Genomic DNA, 22,662 nt, shown 5'->3' with positions numbered 1-22,662 from the left:
GGAGACATCTTTATTGTTATATTACTGGAGAACATGATATTATGACTTTGGTCATTTAATTTTTTGTACACATTTTCAGAAGGTCTAAACTTCCAATTTTCTATTTGACTTCTTCTACCTATAGTTTCTATCCAGTTCAGAATACATCATTCAAAGGAAAATAACCTAAACATACTCTAGGTCTGATAAACATATTAACGTGAGAAACAAAATGCAAATATTTTACCTGTTTTCCCAGTGTTATGAATGAATGTGTTTTCCAAAGATGTTTTATCCCAACCCTGAAATTTAAGTTTCTTAAGATTCACATTTACTTGTGTAAGATCTTCATCAATATTGATAGGAGATTGTTTGGGGCTATTACATGTTGGATATTTCTTTCCCCAATTTTTTTGATTCAATGCTCCTAGGGGGGAAAAAAAGAAAGAAGTTAGTTTTTAAAATTACCATGCAAAAGCTAAATTTTATATTTATAAGGTAGTTAATATGTTACATAAAAATAGACACAATAGTAGGGAAAATTGGGACATCTTTAAACCAATTCTTAAAATAATTACGGTTGGCCCTCTGTATTCACAGGTTTCACTTCTGCAGATTCAACCAATCTCAGAGCAGACACATTTGGTAAAAATAATTCCGGAATGTTCCATAAAGGAAACTTGAATTTGCCAAGCACTGGCAACTATTTACATAGCATTTACGTTGTATATACAACTATTTACATAGCATTTACATTCTATTAGGTATTATGAATAATCTAGAGATAATTTGAAGAAAATGGGAGGATGTATGTAGGTTATATGCAAATACTACACCATTTTATATAAAGGACTTGAGCATCACAGATTTTGGTGTCCGAGGGAATCCTGGAACCAATCCTTCTCCAATACTGAGAAACAACTGTATGCCTAGATTTAGATTCTGGGTTTTAATATGATACACTATAAGAAGATGCTTATAGAACAAGTACAGGGTTCAACAATGGCCTTGTTTAGCCATCACGCTCTTCCAAATCAACAGAAAACCTACTTGTCCTATCAGATAGTTAGTCCTAGCTCAGGGTTCCTGATTGAAGCATGTCCAGATGAGAGGAGTTAAGTTCTGACTTCCTTAGTACTCTCCATGGGGATGGGGTGGGGTGGGGGAGGCTCCTTTAGACTTTCTCGTATCCCTGCGTTGAACGATTTGGTTTAATTTCCATCTGCTCAGGGCTTATTTATAAAAATGTAATCACCAGGCTCTTCTTGAAATATCTCCTTCCTTACCCTCTCCCCCTTTTTTCCCCTGGTTATAAAGCCTAACAGATTTTATGGTTTAACAATAGAAAAAATAAAACGGGGCTTTCTCTAAAGATTTTTGTTTATAGTGAAGTGAATTTTCATCTGTTCCACAGAATGAATAGTCCTCTAAACCCAAGTTGCCCTATGTTGCCTTTATTTCACCACTACCTGAAACCACAAACCATCTCTCATAACGTATTTCACTGGACATTAACTTAGCTAAGCACCCAAGCAGTGCTAACAATGGGTATGTTTTATTTAATGTTCATCTATTAAAATATATGCAATGTTGTGGGTCCAAGTCTCAACCTTTTCTCTGGCTAAACTCTAGCATTTCTGCCGCCATTCCATGAAAGAGTAGGTAGCCACACCGTTTTCAGCTTCTATCCTTTCAAATGCTTTTCTTTCAGAACATGAGTATGGGTAAGGCCAAGATTTCACATGGTTGATGTTCAGAGAAATTATAAGAAAACATACACTCCATACAACTCTAGTCTATGCCATCTTCTTTTTGTGTTAAGGGAATCAGTGAGGATCGAATTACATGCAAGCTCTCATAATGTGATAAAGCTAATTTTGCATAATTTAACCCAGGAAAGAAATAATAATTAGTCGCACCATGAAACTGCCTATATAGCCAGGGAAAATTTGGTAATTCATCTCCTAGTGAGGCATACACCAGAATCAATAATAGGTGCTGAAAACTTATTTTAAAATCTAGCTCTCTTTTTAGAGAGCGCTCGAATACAATATGCTTTAAATATGCACAGTGATGCACATTTTGGCTTCTGGGAACAGCTTTAACAATCTGAGTAATAATACGTTAATTTCACTGTAAAGAACACTGGCATGGGGACAAGAAAACACTGCTTGTTTTACTAGTGTCAGTGCAAGAGAAGCAGAGAAAGAAACGGCAGTACGAATCAATAAAGCTCTTTTTATTGCTTACATTTTTTCAAACAGTACAATAAATTCTGAGCACACTTAGGAAGAGTCTCATAGTTGTGGTACATAGAAACACAAAGTTTTAGGTCTCTAGAGCACTGAATATGATATATAACCTGTTTTGTCCACAGTATTTAGTGCTCATCTCTACTTGGATTCTAACGTAGCATATCCACAACTGAACACTGGATTTCTGCCCTACAAGTGCCTCCTATAATCACTGCCATCCCCTAAACACAGAAGTCATCCTGGTGCCTCTGTTTCCTCCTCAGCAAGCCCTTTTGCGTCTGCCTTCAAAATATGTCCTTAATCGGATCATTTCTCATCTCCACTGTTAGCACCCTTAGCCCAAGCCACCGTCATCGCTGGCCTGTAAGTCTTGCTGTTCCACATGCAGCAACACCATCACCTAGGAGATTGTCAGGAGAGTCAGGCCTCCACTGTAGCCTTACCAAGTCAGAATCTACAATTTAACCCAATCCCCAGGAGATTCACACACGTTAAATTTTGAGAAGCAACGGCTTAGACATCTCCAGCGCCTTCTAATTAGTCTCCAGCTTCTTCTCTTGCCCCGTTCACAATTTTGTTCCCCACTTACCTGGTAGGCAGGATTCCGAGATGACCCCCCAAATTCCCACACCCAGTTGTACACACCCTGTACAATCTCCTCCAGTTGAGGGTGGGCGGCACCTCTGAATATGATGGGATAGTCATTTCCTTGATTAGGTGACACTGGACAACAAAGGTGATGGGGATGATTATGTCATGTTATAGAAGGCTCTGTCTCGGCAAATTGGAAAAAGAGAGAGAGATTCAAAGTGTGAGAGATTCTCCTGGGGGCTTTGAAGAAGTAAGCTGCCAGGTTGTGCGAGGGGTGCATGGCTAGGAACTGAGGGTGGCCCCTAGCATCTGAGAGGGCTCCCTCAGCCCCACCCCGGCAGCCTGACGGCCAACAAAATCAAAGAATAAACCAATCACAGAAAGGCAAATATTGTATGATTCCATTTAGATGAGGTAGCTGAAGTAGTCAAATGCATAGGGAGAGAGAGAGCAGAATGGTGGTTGCCGGGAGATGAGGGGAGGAGGGAAAGGAGAATTGGTTCATGGTATAGGATTTCTGATTTGCAAGATGAGAAATTTCTGGAGATCTGTTTCACAATGATGTGAGTATACTTAACACGACTGAACTGTACACGTAAAAAAGGTTAAGATGATAAATTTTATGTGATGAGTTTTTTTTTTTTACCACAATAGAAAAAATGGTTAAGGTGCTAAAAACAAACAAACAAACAAAAAACTGGGGACCTGGACCTCAATCTTGGAACCACAAGGAAGTGAATTCTGCCAACAACCTCCACAAGTTTGGAACAGGACCCTGGGCTGCAAATGAGAACACAGCCCAGCTGGCACCTTGATGTTAGATGTGTGAGACCCTGAGCAGAGAATCTGGCTAAGTAGGACCTCCTCTCTGACTCATGACCCACGTCTAATGTGAGATAAGAAAAATGGGTTGTTTTAAGCCACTAAATCTGTAATAATTTGTTGTGTGACATAAGAAAATGAATGCAATCTGTAGTTAAAGTTATCCTTTAAAGCACCTATCAGATTGCATGTAACCCCTTGGCTCAGGTCCTTCCAATACCGTTTCATCTTAGAATAAAATATAGACTATTTCCCAGGGCTGACAGATCCTATAAGATATCACCACTCACATCCACTCTGATCTCACTTCCTACCACTCTGTGGTGATCACTCTATTCTAGCCACACTGGCTTCTTTTCTGTTCCTTAAGCATGCAAAGCCTTGAAGCTTACCACTTCCACTTGCTGCTACTCTTTCTGGAATCTTCTGCCCCAACTGTCTGCAAGGCTTGCTCCAATCAGGTCTCTGCTCTAATGCATCTCATTGGAGAGAGGCTTTCTCTGAACAATCTGTATAAAATACACGTCCCTCCCTCAGTCATTCTCAATCACCTCTCCTTACTTTATTTTTCTCCTCCTAAGAGACATCTCCAGTGCCTTCTAATTAGTCTCCAGCTTCTTCTCTTGCCCCTTTCACAATTTTGTTCCCCACCTACCTGGTAGGCAGGATTCTGAGATGACCCCCCACATTCTAGTGTCTAGAAAAAAAGCCTGGCACATAGTAGGTATTCAATAAACATTTGTTGAATGACTGAAACAGACAAAAAATGATGATGTCTTTCATTTTATGAGTCTGAGCTCACAGGGGTCTAACATAGGATGAAAACAAGAAAAAAGAAAGAAGGAAAACTGACCGACTAAAGAAACATTTCTAAACTCAACTGCAGATCACATCTGACTGTTTGTTATATGGCAATTTTGTTGAGTAGTCCCCACTAAACTTCTGCTGAAGGATATAAAGAAAGATCTTGTGTCCAAATTGTATGTTCCCTGACCTTGTACAACACAATGATCCTGGGTCACTGGATCTCTGAAGTGTATGAGTGTAGACTCAGTTTAAAATACCTACTAGATCATGATGTCAAGTACGATATAGGTTCAGGAAGCATCCTTAATTTCTGTGATTAACAGACAAAATAGAAGAACCAGAATAGGCAAAAAGAAGTTTTTTAGTGAAGAGGCTGTAAAACAGAAAAAGTCCAAAAAAATAAGATCTTGATGTTCTTTTTGCAGTGAACTCTGAAAAGAGGATGTTTCAAATCATCATAAGTAGAGACCCAGGGAAAGTAAATTAATAAAGTGTTAAGATTGCACACAAGGACGAAACATAAATCAAAGAAGCATTAAATATACTTTAGCTGTTTTTAATAATGAACATTAGGTTAACCTTACACTTAAACATTACTTTTAAAATTCCCAAATTAATGTTTTTAATTTTGCAGTTGGAGACCTCAGTCCATGTCGTAATAAAAACCAGGATGACATACCCAAGAAAGCAGGTGTACAGAATTCATTAGAACTATATTGTATCACTTGAGTGTTATTAACAAATGTTGTGAAGGAAGAAATTAGGATATGCATTGTAGTTGCAGCAGAAGATTATCAGGGTGATTTACTCATCAAGAGGACTGCAGAGTACTAAATGTCAGCTCTAGAGAATTAAAATAAATTATTCATTCACGTATTCATCCATTTATTGACTCACCTGAACTAGTACCACTCCAATAAATTTGCTGTGCTCACCTGTATTGGAGCACTTCACAGAGTGTATGCTGTTTGTCAACTTGGCTATCGCATCTGTATCTTATTGCCAAGCTCTGAGTCTGGCACATAGTAGAAACAAATTAAATGCTTGGAAAATAGGCTTTGAACACCAAGTGAATGTATTCAATATTTACATCCTGTGCACTCTTGATTCCAAGCAGAATGGAAAGTGATTGTAGGCTCTGTAGGAGATGTGCATGAGTTCAAGTTTGTTTGCTTGCTTGTTTATTCTTTCATCCCAGAAGGTTGGGGGCATGTTCAAGAAAAAGTAGACAAATGCCTAAAGGAGTAGATGGGATGAAAGAAGGTAAACGTGGATATCAAAGCACACAATGCAGACCTTGAGGGATGGGTAGAATCTTGACAGGCAGAGGGGAACTGAGAGCATGTCTGGTTGAGCAATGAGCCTGAGCAAACTCATGGCGGCAGAAAAGTGCAGGCAATGCTCAGAGAGAAGCGAGCAGTCCAGCTGGGCCCTGTGAGCGGAGGGTGAATGCCGAGGACTTCTACAGAGGGAGATGGAAAGGCAGACTGTGATCAGACATACCTGGGGAGGCCAGTGGGAGGCACCGAGGCTTTGGAAGGCTAAGGAGCTTACTGCTGCCTTATCAGAGAGGTTGAGCTGGCCGGAATGCAGGATGAGCAGGGAGAGGGAGGCTGCATAATTAGCGGACATTTCCCTTGGCATCTTCTATTTGTCTTCATCGGATTTGTACATAATTCCTGTGCAATGGACTGAATGTTTATGTCCCTCCAAAATTCGTATGTTAGAATCCTAATCTCCAATGTGATGCCATTTGGTGGTGGGGCCTTTAGGAAGTGATTAGGTCATAAGGGCTCTGACTAACACAAAGGATTAACGCCTTTATGAAAGAGATGCCAGAGAAATCCCTCACCTCTTCTGAAATGCGAGGTTACAGTGAAAAAATAATGGTCTAGGAAGCAGCCCTTACTAGATACAAAATCTGCTGGTGCCTTGATCTTTGACTTCCAGTCTTCAGAACTGTGAGAAATAAACTTCCGTTGTTTATAAGCCACCAGTCTATGGTATTTTGTTATAGCAGCCTGAATGGCTAAGGTACCTTGTATTTATTTGAACTACAATATGTCTGTTTCTTATTTGTATCGTAATTCCAGAACCTTTCTTAGAACCTGGCACTTAAGGATTAAATAAACATTTCCTGAATGAATAAATACTTCAATAAAATATCTACAGTTACCTACGCTTCAATATCTTTGTACTACACACTTTCTAAACAGGAACACATTCTAAAAAACATTCCGTGTAGGGAAGTATTTATCACTCCACCAGTCTCTAACATAAAGATATCAACTGAGGAAAAATAAGTTTAAAATAAAGAAGGAATGAGTAAAAAAAAAATACCAATGAAGATTTTTAATATTTGAAGAAAAAAGTGAGAAAATGATGAAAATGAAAGTCAAAGAAAAAATCATTCTTCCTCTCTCTTTTTTGCATGATTCCTGTTGAGTCTTACCTTCCAATATCAGAAAAATGGATAAAATAATTATAATACAGTGTAAGGTATTCAACAGACATCCACTGAAAATTCATTTAAATATGATTTTAAAATCCCAATATTTATTTCTTTTCAAGGTTATCATAAGTTACTGATATTTAACAAGCTTTGAATAACAGTAGACTTAGAACTGATTCTTTAAAGACCAAGATATCGTTAAGAAAAATACATATTGCTTTTAATCTTAATGAATTTCTTGTCTAGTCCAGGTTTTTTTTTTTTTTTTTTTTTTTTTTTTTGCAGTACGCGGGCCTCTCACTGTTGTGGCCTCTCCCATTGTGGAGCACAGGCTCCGGACACACAGGCTCAGCGGCCATGGCTCACGGGCCCAGCCGCTCCGCGGCATGTGGGATCCTCCTGGACTGGGGCACAAACCCATGTCCCCTGCATCGGCAGGCAGACTCTCAACCACTGCGCCACCAGGGAAGCCCTAGTCCAGGTTTTGATGTAAGAAAATGTTTGTGGCTCTACACATTTACATATAAAAGTATTATTATTATTAAGAGGCAAAAATAAATGTAATACTGGAATGTAGACTGTAGTAATGATTGTGGCATTAACTGCAAGTAACTGCTTTGAATAAACTCTGCTCAAGATTCCATATACCATAAATCAAAGCTTTATAAATTACCCTGGACTTGCTTTATGTGTGCTAACAAATATACCAAAAGCCAAAATTTATAAGTCACTGAAAAAGCATAAAGCTATCAGCAGGGAAATGTCTTGGATTCAAATTTCAGTTTATTCAAATACAAAAATGAAATAAACCAGTGTTATTTTCAATAAAAGTATAGCATATAACTTAGTACTCCAGCAAACTGTATATATATACTTAAGCATGCACTTTTCAGATAAGGCAATCAGCTGCTTGAGAAAGGGAGCTTCCTCAAAGATTAGAAAATAAACCCCTGAAGTACTGAGTAACAGTCACTGAGTGATTTTATGTCACACCAGTAAGTGTCATCACATAATTTGAAAGCAAAGGAAGAAAGATGTCTGAGGTAACTTTCTGTGTTGAGAACAAGAATGAGGATGTATTTTTACACACACAAATCAGTGTGCCTGCTTATGGTTTTGGTTAAATAGAGGTTTTAGGAGCTAGAGAGAGCAAAGCAGTTGGCGAATATAGATAATGGTTGCTATTAAAACTGCCCTGAAAGTAGATCAAATGCAAACAATTTCAGCACGAGAAGCTGTTTAGTCAAGACTGCATTTTCCCTTATTATCTGCCCTAATGGGACACTCACATCAGGGCAGCAGAAAATCTTTGCAAACCTGGCAGATATATCCAATTGACAGAGCGTTACAAATGTCAGGGAAGGTAGTTATCAACTGATTCAGGAAAATGCTAGCACAAAGCTTCCTTAAGCACTATGATATTGAAGAACATTATTAATTGAAGTTCAGTATAAATAGAGAGAGAGATCAGAAACTTACTTCAAAGTTCCTGTTTAAAATTTTATGACTTGGGGCTTCCCTGGTGGAGCAGTAGTTGGGAGTCCGCCTGCCAGTTCAGGGGACGTGGGTTCGAGCCCTGGTCCTGGAAGATCCCACATGCCGTGGAGCAACTAAGCCCGTGCGCCACAACCACTGAGCCTGCAATCTAGAGCCTGTGAGCCACAATTGCTGAAGCCGGCTCGCCTGGAGCCTGTGCTCCACAGCAAGGGGGGCCGCCGCGGTGAGAGGCCCACGCACCACAGCAGGGAGTAGCCCCCCACTCGCTGCAGCTGGAGAGGGCCTGCGTGCAGCGGCGAAGACCCAATGCAGCCCAAAATAAATAAATAAATTAAAAAAAAACTTGTTTAAAAAAAAAAGTTTATGACTTTTTCAAGATGGAAAAATCCGAGGTAAACAAATAAAAACCTCAAGAAAACAATAGCAATAAAAATTACTGCTCTATAATGCAATAAACAACTTAAGTTTTTACAGACCACAGGGAAAACAAAAATAAAAACACAAGGTGAAGATCTAAAGACACCGACATAGTAAAAAACTATTACTCTGAAGATAAGTAATTCCAACCTGATAATAGGTGGTGGGTACAAATGAAATCAATGAGCAGAACAAGCAGACTGGTACTCCTAATGGTTCACAATTAACCAGTGCTTTAATGAGAAAATGAAATGAATCCTATAGAGAAGTAAAGAAGAATTGAATCAAGGCAGGGAATTTTGGGGTACAAACTAACACAACAGAATTGAAGACTAAAAGTAGGATGTCATTTCAAAGGATTTAGGAATGTTCAAATGATTTTTATTTGAAAGTGAGAAAGGGATATAGGCAAAGGATGACTCCCAAGATCCTGACTGGAGTATACCTGGGTGTATCATGGTACCTGTTATGTTGATAGAGAGAATGGATAGAAAGAAAGACTTTGCATCTGGCTTTGAACCTACAGACTGAGATTTCCATGGAGGTTCATTAGACAATCAAAAATATGGGTCCAAGAACCATTAAGAAGTCCAGACTACAGATAGAGACTGGGAAACATTAATGAGGGGGGTAATTTAAAACCATGAACGTGGATGAAGTATTTCAATTAAAGTCAATAAGCAAGAAGAAGGTCAATGATGAGACACTGAAGAGTATTAACATTTAGGGAGCCTAAGGGGAGGAGGGAGCACCCAAAGAAATTAAGAATAAGTGGCCTGAAAAAGAATTGCAAATTTAGGAGAAAATGGTATCCTGAAAGTCATAGAAGGATGGTTCCAGCAATGAGAGATTATCCCAAAGTAAATATCATACACGTTAGAAAGCTTACAGTGTCATGACTGAAGAGTAACTATTGGATTTTGTTATTTCTTAACTCCAAACCTTGTATTCCTAGAATAAAACTATTTCAGTGAATGGTGGACCTGGAATTCAGACTACAGTAGGCAGAAGACTACATTAGTGGTGACAGAGTAGCATTAAAAAAGAGCTTTTTTAAAGCTTGTTATGAAGGAAAGAAGATTGATAGGGTAGCATACAAAGACTGATGCAAGCATGAGGAATGCTTTTTTTAAGACAGAAATTTAAGCATGTATATATATTGAGGGGAAAAGTTATTATAAGAAGGAGTTTGAATAATGAGAGGTCCATGATCAAGGTTCCCCCAAGAGGAGAAGATAGATCATGGATGGAGGATTATTAGCCTATGAGAGGAAAAGAAACATAACAAAAAATCAAGGAAATATGGATTTGTAAACATTCAGAGATGGGGGGAGTAAGAAATCTGATGGTTCATACCACAGAGCTTCAGGTGTAGAGCAGGATCACATCCCATGGAAGGAAAAGAGGTTGGGAGTTGAGTTGACTTTGGTTCAATCTCAGCACCATCATCTACAGGCACCACTCACCTGTGCCTCAGTTACCTTCTCTGTCAGAAAAGCAATAATCTCTCTCTCTTAGACTGTGCAAATTAAATGAGATAATACATGTAAATGGACTGGCAGATAGTATGAATTTTCTTAACCCTTTTGCCTATTTTCTCAGGAAAACTGGAAGCAGGATGCATTAGCTGTGGGAGAGATGCAAGTAAGAGAGGGAGCTTGAGGAAACCAGTAGAGCATGAAACTGTGGACATTCAAGACTGATGGAAAGCACTGAGGACTCCACTGGTGTGGGCGACCATGAACTTGCAGAGGCACCACTCAAAAGTGTGTCTGTGTGTGCTTTTGTTTTTGTTTTTGTAAGTTCAGTAGTCCTGATGGACAAGCAGAGAGGGTAAGGAGTTGCAGTCTTATAGTGGAGATCAGTAGGATGGGTGTGATGGAATTAGAAAAGGTCAGGGAACTGGAGATTCTGGCTAAAGAGTATTGAAGATCTCCTCAGTCCCCAGTCTCAATTCTGGTGGGGGGAGACAAAGGTAATTTTTTTAAAAAAGCTATTAAACAGTTACGACCACAGAGTCCTCTGTCATCCTTTATTTTGTTATAAAATGAGAAGAGTGATAGTGGTGAAGCCCAATACTACAGTGTTTCTACTGCTGTAGCTTGGTATCAAATATTTAATCAAAATCAGAAAAATCACCGCTGAAATTTAACAATTCCCAGAAACCATGAAGAGGTCTTGCTGCTCTCTCATCACCCTCTGACAAGCCATCACTTCTGAAAGAAAGAAAAAGGTTCAGGCTTTAGGTAACTCTGTGATTAATGTTATGACCTTTATATTTGCCTGTTTCTCTCCAAATGAGCCCACTGTGTTTAATATTCAGGATTGAGATTGAAGGCCATGCCAACTGATTAATCGCAGGACTTCAGTGTAGCATTTGCTGTTAACTAACTGACCTCAACAAAAGGCAGGCAAACTATCAGTGGGAAGATGAGAAATATACAGAGCAAGATTTCATTGTTGCTGCAATCTGTCTATTACCAATGAGATAGCAAACACAGAACCAAAAATACCCCTGCAAATGACTCCTTTGTTTAAGGAAGAAAATACTCTTCTTGTAGAATAGCTCTGAAAGTTGCCTAGGAGTCACTGTAAACTCCCCTGTGGTCAACTTTTCCTCTGCTCCAGTAACTGAAGAGCCAAGCTCTTCCAGCAAGGAAGTAGCAGGGCAACAGAGAGCAGTGACAGTGGTGGTCACTGTCACCACCATCATATCTGCACTCAAATCTTATAGCCCACATACCTATTATCAGTATGAGGCGTAACAGAGGCTCTGTTTCCTACCTTTGCTGGGAGGACCAGGAATTCAGAGTTGAAGACTGAGACACAAACGTAACTGAGATCTTTCTATTGGTAATAGGACTTCTGATCATTTTCCTACAATGTTGTTTATTGTTTCGGTTAAAGAACACGCTGCCTATAAGACCAACGTTTCTGGTTTAATTCCTAAAGAGAACTATCAGTTCCTCCTTTCTTGATACACTTATCACAAAATACTCTAAAATCAGATCACCTAGATGCATCCGACTGGCCACATGCAAGCACTAACAAGGAAGCTGTGAGTGAGTATCATAAATCCATTGCTGCAGCTAAGAATACTAAGTGTTATATTATCTTCAGATCCCATCAAAAGTTAATTCCATTAAATACAGCTTTTACTTGTTCATTTATTCATTCCTTCATCAAATATTTATAGAGTGCCTAGTGTGAAACAGAACAAAAGTCTAGTACAAAAGGACCTAGAGACTGTCATACAGAGTGAAGTAAGTCAGAAAGAGAAAAACAAATACCATATGCTAACACATATATATGGAATCTAAAAAAAAGAAAAAAAATGGTCATGAAGAACGATTTTTGTATAGAAATAATTTGGGTTAGAAAATAATACAGGGCCCTCAGAAATACATCATTTCATGTGAGCATCCCTTTATTCAAGTCTGCTAGGAATTCTAACTGAAATAAATGAAATAATAAATAAATAAATGAAAGCAGGATGTTGCAGTGAAAATCTGTTTTGTAACTCTTTAAGAGTCTGTTACTTAGCCTCCATTAGAATTTTGTTTCCAAGGCCAAATCCAGACTAAACTAAATAGATCTGTCATGGTAACATTACATTCTGGGCCCTAAATAAGTGTTTCCTTTTAATACACATATTGAAATTTCCTAATATGACAAACTGGGGCACATGAAATGGAGTTTCATGCTCCACTGAACTGAATTCTCTGCAGCTGCTTAGAAATGTTTGGAGAGTTTTAGTGGATTTATTCATTTTAGTGGCCCTGTTTCCCCTTACATTTGTGAAATACGTATTGCTATACATTTTAGTTATTCCAAAAATGTGAATTCATTGATCTGCCTGCTTCAGAGAGCACTCATGAGAACTAAGAGAAATGATAAATGCTAATAAATACAATAACAAGAATAATTGTAGGTGATACTCATCAATTTATTTATTCACTACTAGTCTCTGTAAATATAACAGTTGACAGACCAGATAAGGTATTGCTCTGATTAAGCTTCCATTCTATTAGGGAAAGAAAAACAAATAACTAAACAAGATAATGGCAGAGTGTGAGAAGTATTGTCAAAAGAATAAACAGAGTGATGTGATAGGCAGTAGTTTAGCAGACGTGGGAGGGCCTTTCCAAGAGGGGGACATTTCAGCTGAGATACGAAGGAAGAGAAGACAGCCAGTGAAGAGGAGGCGGCTCAGCTTTTCAAGCAAGGGCACAGTAAGTGCAAAGGCACTGAGACAAGAAAAAGAGTAGTGTGATTGAGAAAAAGAGTGAAGTGTGGTAATGAAATGGAGAGAGTACGTAACCCGTTATTTTGTGTTAAACGCTGTGCTGATGGTTCTTCCTGTACCAGCTCATTTAATCCTCATAGTACTTAACTCCGTGAGGCTCATCCTAATATGAACCATATTTGCAAGTGGTAATAGTGAGGAACAGAGAGGTAAAGAGTTCTACCTATAAAATTAGTTGTCTGATAGTGGTGAGGACACGATTTTCACCCAGGAAGTCTGACTTCAGAACCCATGCTTCCAACATTATTCTCATGCTATTTCCCAAAGAAAGCACCAAACAAATGTAAATTACTGTTGTTATTATCATGATAAAGTTTTAGTTATCTTTTATAGCTTAGAAAACTCATCTATATTTCCATATTTCATTGCTTAAAGAAAGTTGTGCCCTGCTATAGATGACCGGCTTTACAAAGAATGTAGACAAAGTAGAGACTCTTTGGAAGAAGACTCTCTGGTTGGTAAAGAGTCTTGATATATGTGAAGCAAGTGTGACCCTGTCATGAAAAAGGTAAGGCTCAGGAGACTACAGTATCAGTATTCATATATTTAGAGGGACATCCTGAGGAAAAATAACTAAACATTTCATATGACCCCCAAGTAGATATAATTTGGAGAGAAATTACTTTTGGAGAGGAATTTATTTTGAAAGAGGAAATGACTTTCTAACATTGAAAACAATCCAAAATTGGAATAAGCTATGCTGGGAGAGATAAAGAGACTCTAACATCAGAGATATTTAAGCCTAAGCAGAAAAACCTATTATTAAGAGTGTTGTATAGAGGATTCAAACAATGATTGGATAATTGAACCAGGGTGGGTTTTCCCATTCCTAAGATTCTATGATGGATAAGCTATAGTCAGAAGCCAGGAGAGTCAGACTTGGAAGAGCACAGCATAGAACCCCGATGCCAGATATAGGTGAAGAAGCAAAGTAAGATCCCAGACAGCAGGGTTGCAATTAAATACCAAAACCCCATTTTCTTCTCTAGTTTCAAGGGAACTAGTAATCTGGCTTAGGCTAGAAAGCAGGAGTAATCCTGTCTTAGTGAACAGGTACTCAGCTTTCTACATTTCAAAACCAATCGTATCACCCCAGGGAATTGACCATGTAAACATGTCTGTATTAAATTACCTTTAATTCTCATTGCACTGATTTGTTTATCCATATGTCTTTTCCTTCTGGACCCTAGACTCACTGAAGAAAAACTTATATTTGTGTTTTCAGATCTACAAGTGTTGCCAAAAAAACAAAAAAAAAACAGTAACAGAGACAACCAGTAGCAGACCCCTACAAGTCCAGAGAATAGATCAGAAAGTCGAAGTTGGATTTAGAAACATAACATGTTTGTGGCCAGCATTCACTTCCCACTTACCCATCAAGGTCATTGACATGTGCTCTTTGAACATGAAATCAGAAGACTAATTCATAAAATATATTTTTGACTTAGAAGATTAAAAATGCAAGCGATTCAATGAAAACCATAATGAGTTATGATGGAATTACATCTTAGATTTGGAACATTTTCTCCATTTGTTGTTCTAGAGAATCACAGTGAATTCGTTGAAAATAAGTATTTTGTGCTAAGCCAATATGTCGACCTTTACAGAGATATGGTCTAGGGTCAGCTTCTTTGAAACTCCCAACATTTGGGATAGATTTCTTAAACAAAAGATAACACTGACTTCTTGGAGTTGAGATGATTACACCTCAGCTATCTACAAATGAAGAAAAAAAATACTTTGTCTGCAATACCTTTTGGTATTATTAGCATAATTTTTTAAAGTTTGTTTAGGGGCAGTGAAAATGAGTGACTTATTTGAAGAGTTTTCCTAATTTGACTGTCTTGAACACCTTTTAGAAATGTGGTGTTTATTATTTGTTAATGGTGTATGTAAAGGCATGGATACCACATTAACTAAACCAGAGCAAACGGGAATTTGCTCTTCTGCACATGCATTGTTGACTTTTACCTTGTTCTTAATTTTGGCATTCTTCAGTATTAATTAGTTGAAGATGTCTAAAACAGATGTCAGCTGGGGTCTCCCAACTTTTCAAAGATCCAGCTTATGTTGGCTTGAAAGCCAGCATTGCTGCTTCATCCCCTCAAGTTCTGCCACCTGTTGAAGTCCTAAGCTCTCTCCAAGCTTTCTGTAACTTCTCAAGGGGTCTCCCTTCTCTGCCTGCTTCACTTCCTTTGCCCCAGCTTCCTGTCACACCATCTTTGTTTAATCATGCAGGGGCAGGGAACCTGCTCATCCAAAAAGAGAATCTACTTATATCTATAGTTGCTGAAAAGACTGTTACAGAATCTTTCACTGATCTGGACACAGGGTAGACATAAGTTAAGATACCTTTGAATCCATGCAAATGTATCCTTATTTTGCATACATGATAAAGCCTTGAAGAATCAATTTATTAAAAATCAAATATAATTGACTTGCATGACAATTTTAATATTTTTTCTTTATTTGGGATTGATAGTCCTTTGGCAGAGGCTCATAACATTTGAGTTTAAAGCCTCTAGTCATTTTAGTTTAAAGCCTTTAGCCTTTTATGTATATTCATAAAGAGTAGAGGCACTTGCTAGTTTAATGGACTATTGCACTAAATCTCTTTGTAGTGTAAATTGATTACCACCTCATTTTATCTGATTTATGAATTGGCACATACTGGAATTACTCATGTTCAAAAACTCTTACATTTAAACATCACTAAAAAATGAACTAGAAAAAAAAAATGAAAGAACCAGTGTTCAGACTTGTCTGTTTTCAAGAGTTTCCTGACTTGAGACTAATTAAAAAATAAGTGGAGATTCAGAAAGCAGAAAGGCTAGAGACGCAGCAATAGACTATGTGGTTCTCACAAGCTGTTTATTGCAACATTAAAACAATTTATTATAATTCATAAGTCAACTTTAAGATTTTTTAAACCAAGCATTAAATTTACTATCTTTAAGTAGAAATTTGGTTTCATTATCACTTAAACACTTTTTATTTTCTCATTTTAGGCTTTAAATTTGGATAATAATGTTTCATCATCTATTTCTTTTATATTTCACAGGTTCTGTTAGCTTTCATTGGACAGTTTATTTCAAATTGTTCGTGAAAAAATAAATTTTCGTTATCATTATTTCCCTCAAGTAACAGCCATATGAGTGTCTGTCTATAGAACATTTACCTTGTTTGGAAGGACCGTGATATAACAGCAAGACTGAGCAAAGGTAGATTTATGCAAAAGGCAAACAGACCTTCAATTCTTTGGGGGATTTTTTTTCAATTCTAACCCTTTCTATTATTTTAAGAAACATTTCTGGTTGTATTTTGTTATAAAGAGCAATCAGAATGATCACTGATGTCACATAATGTTTATTATTATTCAGCAATATACATGTTTTTCTTTATGTTGCTCTTGGTGAGACCAATGTTTTATTGGCACTTTGCAAACAAAGGGAGTAAGGTGAAGATAAATTTCTCATGTACGGAATCACCAGGCTAAAATTTTTATGTGATTTTAGTTCCCTGAAACCGGCTACCATGCTCTGTGAGAGGCTGGAATCAATGGTGCCACTTTAGTGACACCCAGGGCAGAGCTCTGACCCATAGAAGAGTTCAGTTAGGCCATCTTCATGCTATTCCCCGGGATTATCAAGTCTGTCGTGTAGACCGTAGAAAACCGTGGCTCTCCCTCCCCTGAAACTAATGCCTGGTTGCACAGTGGCCATGGCGGATGCCATGGGAGAGAATGACTTGGCATAGCAGTCCCCTGGGGGAATAGAAACTCTTGTTTCTTGATTGCTAGCACTGCCATCCTCAGCCACCCAAGCCAGAGTCATTAAAGCAACCATTCATTACCCCTTCTTTTTTTTTTTTTTTTTTTTTTTGCGGTACGTGGGCCTCTCCCGCTGCGGAGCACAGGCTCCGGACGTGCAGGCTCAGCGGCCATGGCTCACGGGCCCAGCCGCTCTGCGGCATGTGGGATCTTCCCAGACCGGGGCACGAACCCACGTCCCCTGCATCGGCAGGCGGACTCTCAACCACTGCACTACCAGGGAAGCCCATCACTACCCCTTCTTGCTAACTCCTATTGCTAATCAACTCCCTGGCCCTGAGTCTTTTCCTTTTTCTCAAATCCCTCTCTCCCTCTTTCTCCCTGCTTCTCTCTCCCCTAGTTTCGATCCTTACTATTCTTCAGCTAAACTGTTGCTCAAACTTTTAACTGACCTAAAATCAGTTTTGTCCTCCTCAACTGAGTAACCGTAGTTACCTGCATGAAACTTAAATATGACTCTGTCACCTGCAACTTAAATCCCTTCAATAGCCTCCCAGAAAAGTTCAAACCCTTTGTCATGGCATTCAGAGCCTCAGCATCCGCTCACCCCTATCCATTCCTCTCTCCTCTCTGCCTTGCCTTTTATGTATCAGCACATAACACTTCCGGCTGTTCTTCTCAGATAACCATTCTTTCTTTCTTCTGTGCTCCTGCCTTTCTCTCTTCTTGGGTACTTTCAGCCCTAGATAACTTCCCCACTTTTAATTTAGTAATACTTGCCCATCATTGCAGACTTATCACAGGCATCTTGTCATTCAGGAAGCCTTCTTTCTCTCTTGTCCCATCTGGGTTAGATACAACTCTTTTACGTCCCTGAAATATTCCATGCATATCTCTGCTTTTATCCTTAGGAGACTGTATTATAATTAACAGTTGCTATGTCTTCGGGTCCTCACTAGAGCCTGAGTTGCTTGATGAGGGATGCTGTTTTGTCTTTGAATCTTTCTTTTTTTAATATCTTTATTGGAATATAATTGCTTTACAATGGTGTGTTAGTTTCTGCTTTATAACAAAGTGAATCAGTTATACATATACATATGTCCCCATATCTCTTCCCTCTTGCATCTCCCTCCCTCCCACCCTCCCTATCCCACCCCTCTAGGTGGTCACAAGGCACCGAGCTGATCTCCCTGTGCTATGCGGCTGCTTCCCACTAGCTATCTATTTTACGTTTGGTAGTGTATATATGTCCATGCCACTCTCTCACTTTGTCCCAGCTTACCCTTCCCCCTCCCCGTATCCTCAAGTCCATTCTCTAGTAGGTATGCATCTTTATTCCCGTCCTGCCCCTAGGTAGAACTACCAATTGAATTTTCAGTTAAAACTAGAGGTAATTCAGTAGTTGAAACTAGTGTAATCACATTTCTGCTCTGGTAGGCGTATATGTGTGGGCTCTGTGATATTATCTTTCCCTTTTTTTCTATTAAACAATTAAAATTTGCATGTATTCTCAATGTAAAGAGCAACACATACAACTATAGAGTAAAATAGTAAAGGACTCCATATTAACCTTCTTCACCTTTTATTCCTCTTTTAAAAAGTTGTCTTGTTAACTAGTTGGTGTATACAGTTATCCCCCAGTATCCATGGGGGATTGATTCCAGGACCCCCTTGAATACTGAAACTGATGGATGCTTAAGTCCCTTACATAAAATGATGTAATATTTGCATATAACCAATGCACATCCTCCCATACATTTAAAATCGTATCTAGATTACTCATGCTACTGAATACAATGTAAATGTCATGTAAACAGTTGTTAGTACAATGTAAATACTATGTAAATAGTTGCCAGCACCTGGGCAAATCCAAGCTTTGCTTTTTGGAACTTTCTGGAATTTTCTGAATATTTTCAATCTATGGTTGGTTGAATCCAACATTCATACGTGACATTCTCTTTGTATCAATAGGTCTCTGATTCCCTGTGCCAGGCCATCATCTGAGTGGATGCCCTCTTCATCGCACTTAACACCTGACACTCTGCCTTGGTAAGTCCGCCTTTGGTTGACCATTCCACTGGCACAAACATTTATTTTGCTTGGCTTCTCCTAATGGCTTTAAGACTGAAGCATTCAGGAAGAAATGAAATGAAAGGGAAATGAAGGGAAGAGGAAGAAGAGAGGAAGTGCTCCAGTTCTTTGTCTATGCATTTGCATTTGTACGTATGTGCATATATCTGGAATCATTTTTCTTCTTATCTTTCTACATAAATGAGAATCATGTTATACATGTCCATATGACTTTGTTGTCTCTAAACAATAATGTCTTGGAGGTCATTCAATATCAGTGTATCTAATTCTGCCACATTTTAAAAAGTGGCTGGATGATATTCCATAGCATGGATGTACTATAACTTATTCATCCACACACATACTTGCATGCACACATACACACACACACGTATAGCTATTTACTCTCCTATTCCTGGACAATAAGGTTGATTCCAATTTTCTTTATTACAACCAAAGCTTCAATTAACATATTTGTACACCTATGTTTTTAATCTCACTATAGAAATCTCATCCTATTAAAACAGAGTGACAAATTTTAGAGAAACTATAATGCAGTCATAACTTCTTTGATTTATGGCTTCTTGAAAGCTGTTAAAGCATGAAATAACAAGCAAAATGTTCTTTTCTAATGAAAATGAAACTATTCTTTTATCTGCTATGACTTGAAGGACACAAAAAGGCTTGCTGACCAAAATTATCTCCCTTACAAACTGACACAGTGCCTGCAGTTCTCATGAAATTATTCTTTTGAGGATACAACCTATAAAGGCAGTGTGATAGGTAAACATGGTCCCTGAGAGGGCCCCCGTGAACTCATTTATTCCTCTTACTGTCTCGGAGTGCAGTCCATTAGATCAGGAAAACAATATTGGAGAACAAGTACTTAGAGATGCAGTTGTCAAGGACAGACAGCTACACGTTAGACTTCAGATGAAAGGTTGATAAATAGAAAAGCAAATGACTGGAAAATTCCTAAGAATGGGGCACTACCTGAAAGGCAGGTCCTGTTGAGAAAAAAAAAGATGGTGCTCAGGGTAGTGGTTGGAGTTACGTGAGTGATGGCTGAGAACCGGGGCTGCATGGGAGAAATGATGCCCAAGGGGCAGTTTCAGGGACCCGCTTTGAGTCAAAGCATACCTGCTCCACAGTCTCTTAGGGAATGGAGAAAAATCACAAGTTTGAAATTTTATTTATTTATTTGAGAATGAGAAATGCATTAAAATTTTTTTTATTGGAGTATAGTTGCTTTATAATGTTGTGTTAGTTTCTGCTGCACAGCAAAGCGAATCAGGTATACATATACAAAAGTTGCACTTTGCTTTCATTGGTTAACCATAACTGGTTTATTTTTTAAATGATCATTCTTCTATTTTAACAGCTTTGTTATATAAAAATAAGAAATTATGAAATCAAAGAGAATAAATATAGTTGACTAACCATGGATAAAATATAATTATAATCTGGTATTCTTCAGTAAGGTTACTGGAATGAAAACTTCACATTATCAGTTTTGTTAGTGCAGTGCAGTCATAAGTCATTTTAGAAACATTAGTGTGTTAATCCCAATGTAATATATAAGAATATGTCATACATCATATCATATATATTATATAATATACAAGCAGATGTCATACATCATATCATATATATTATATGAAATATAAGCAGTTGTGTTAAGTAATATTTAATGAGTGCTGTGATATCATTCTGTTGAGATCTGAAAGTAATACAAGATTTTTAAGTAGATGAAATTATGCCCTTGGCAAGGCAATTCTGTTAAGTAACTCTAAGTATGTTTAAAAGTAGAGACATCTCCATTCTTGAAAAATAATTTTACTTAAATTTTATCTCTTCTTTTTACAAGAAAAATTGTATAGAAAAATATTAATCATTATGTGCTCTTATAAAATCCAACACCCTTTAAGAATGACTTAACCAAGGCAACCAGGCTATCACATTTGTAGGGCAAAAATAAAAGGATCCTTTTACACTAAATTCCATCAGCTAATGAGGGGTGGGGTGAGAATCAGTAAATAACAAAGTTAGCAAGACACAGGCAGGTAAGAGGCAAGAAACTGACCTGTGTGTCAGATTATAGGGATTAAGGCAGACGTACAAGGAGACTAGGGTTAGCAATGATGAACATCTAAAAAACGGACTGAGGTTTAAGCAGGTTAGACTAGGCTCTTCACAATCAAAGTAAGGGAATCATGTTTCCTTGGCAGGCTGGCAACAGACTCTTAAAGGAGTAGAAGGCCAAGCCAGTATATGTATCCAGAGGGCTGGTAAGTGGTAAGTGAGGTATGCAAGATGGGCCTGGCTGTGATGATGTTGAGGGTTGAGACTGCAGGCTGAAGGTTTGGGAACCCTTCAAGAATAATGCCATCTGTCCCACTAGGCCCCTTTAGCCTTTCAGTGGCCCCTTATCCCCCAAAGTTGATTTGGCTTGTAAAGATAAACCTGATTCTCCCATTTCTCAGAGGTCCTAGGACTTCTATATGGGAAATGCTGAGTTATCTACCAGGACTTGGGGACTCTTTTGTCTTGAAGAACCTGAGTCCTACAGACTACCACTCAGGGTTAATCCCCATTTTACTCTGCTGGGTTAAGGTGGTCTTTCAGTGTGTAACCATTTTACTGTATCGCAACTCTACTAAGAGAATACCCTTAAATCTTGGGGACGACACCATTTCTAAAGGAGACTCTGTGGAACTTTTCTCTACCTTGTTATGTTCAGTCTCTTTTCCAAGAAATGATTATGAGCCATGGCAACTGATTTTAGGATTAGTGTAGAACAGAAACATTCCACAGGTTCCCAGGAGGGAGGCTTTGAATTCCCTGTCAGATTCATATTCTCTCTCATCATGTCCTTTGGAGTATAGGCCTTAGAGTCCAGAAGTTCCATTAGAACGACTATGACAGGGACCATCACTACATACAGGAATATGGGTGTTGGGGATTGCAAAGATCCTCACATTGGTGAACAGTGGCTCTATACTGTTGAATAGTTCCTTAGGTATTTGTAGGTAAACATTAGGTCCTTTCCGCATTTCTGTGACTAGGATGAAAAGTCGTATTTCAAATTCAGGACCTTCAACAAGCACTGCCCACTCATCATCAGACTGGAGTCCAACTGTTCCTCAGGCTTCTCTGTCACTAATGACCTAGATTCCTGATCAACATCTAATAGTACATGCACGGTGGGTGCGATGCAGAACTTTTAATGAGTGACGGAGATGTCATAATCAGGGCATGGTCCCTACTGAATTCTATTCTGAAGGTACTTGACTAGGCTTAATGATAAGAATTTGACCAAAATGACAAGCTGCTTCTTCCAAACTTTTGAGAAAATGACCCTGTCACTAAGTCTAACATTCTTCTCAGGGTTCTGGAGAAGAAGGTGTCTTTAACCTCGGAGGGATATTCCATGGCTAACAAGGGAGAGAGAATTTCTTCTCCCTGGAATGGACATGGATTGAGACGTTATGCTTGACACACTGCCACCAGGGTACGGATGAATGGAGGTCCAGAATGCAAAGGAGGAGTAGATATGGCTGGCTGCAGATATCAGTAAGAACTAGGTAGTGTTCAGTAGTTTTTCTGGAGTTCCCAACACTGACCATGTTATTACTAGGCAGGGCTTAATTGGGACTTTTCATATCGCCTGGAGGTATACTGTGAATCTTCCCAAGCC

General features: G+C 38.6%; 1 protein-coding gene across 3 annotated transcripts in view; it reads right to left on the bottom strand.

The window, feature by feature from the left end:
- The window catches only part of PTPRZ1 (protein tyrosine phosphatase receptor type Z1), a 174,375-nt gene that overhangs the window by 77,807 nt on the left and 73,906 nt on the right, over window positions 1-22,662 (bottom strand). For all 3 annotated transcript variants that reach the window (XM_060108768.1, XM_060108766.1, XM_060108767.1), the window contains exon 3: window positions 227-406. In XM_060108768.1, the coding sequence (XP_059964751.1) occupies window positions 227-406 (180 nt within the window). The remainder of the gene's footprint in view (window positions 1-226; window positions 407-22,662) is intronic.

This window comes from Mesoplodon densirostris, chromosome 9, assembly GCF_025265405.1.
Source record: "Mesoplodon densirostris isolate mMesDen1 chromosome 9, mMesDen1 primary haplotype, whole genome shotgun sequence".
In the NCBI taxonomy this organism is placed as follows: domain Eukaryota; kingdom Metazoa; phylum Chordata; class Mammalia; order Artiodactyla; family Ziphiidae; genus Mesoplodon; species Mesoplodon densirostris.
The sequence above is the reverse complement of the archived record's forward strand: the minus strand, read 5'-3'. Positions and strand labels throughout refer to the sequence as shown.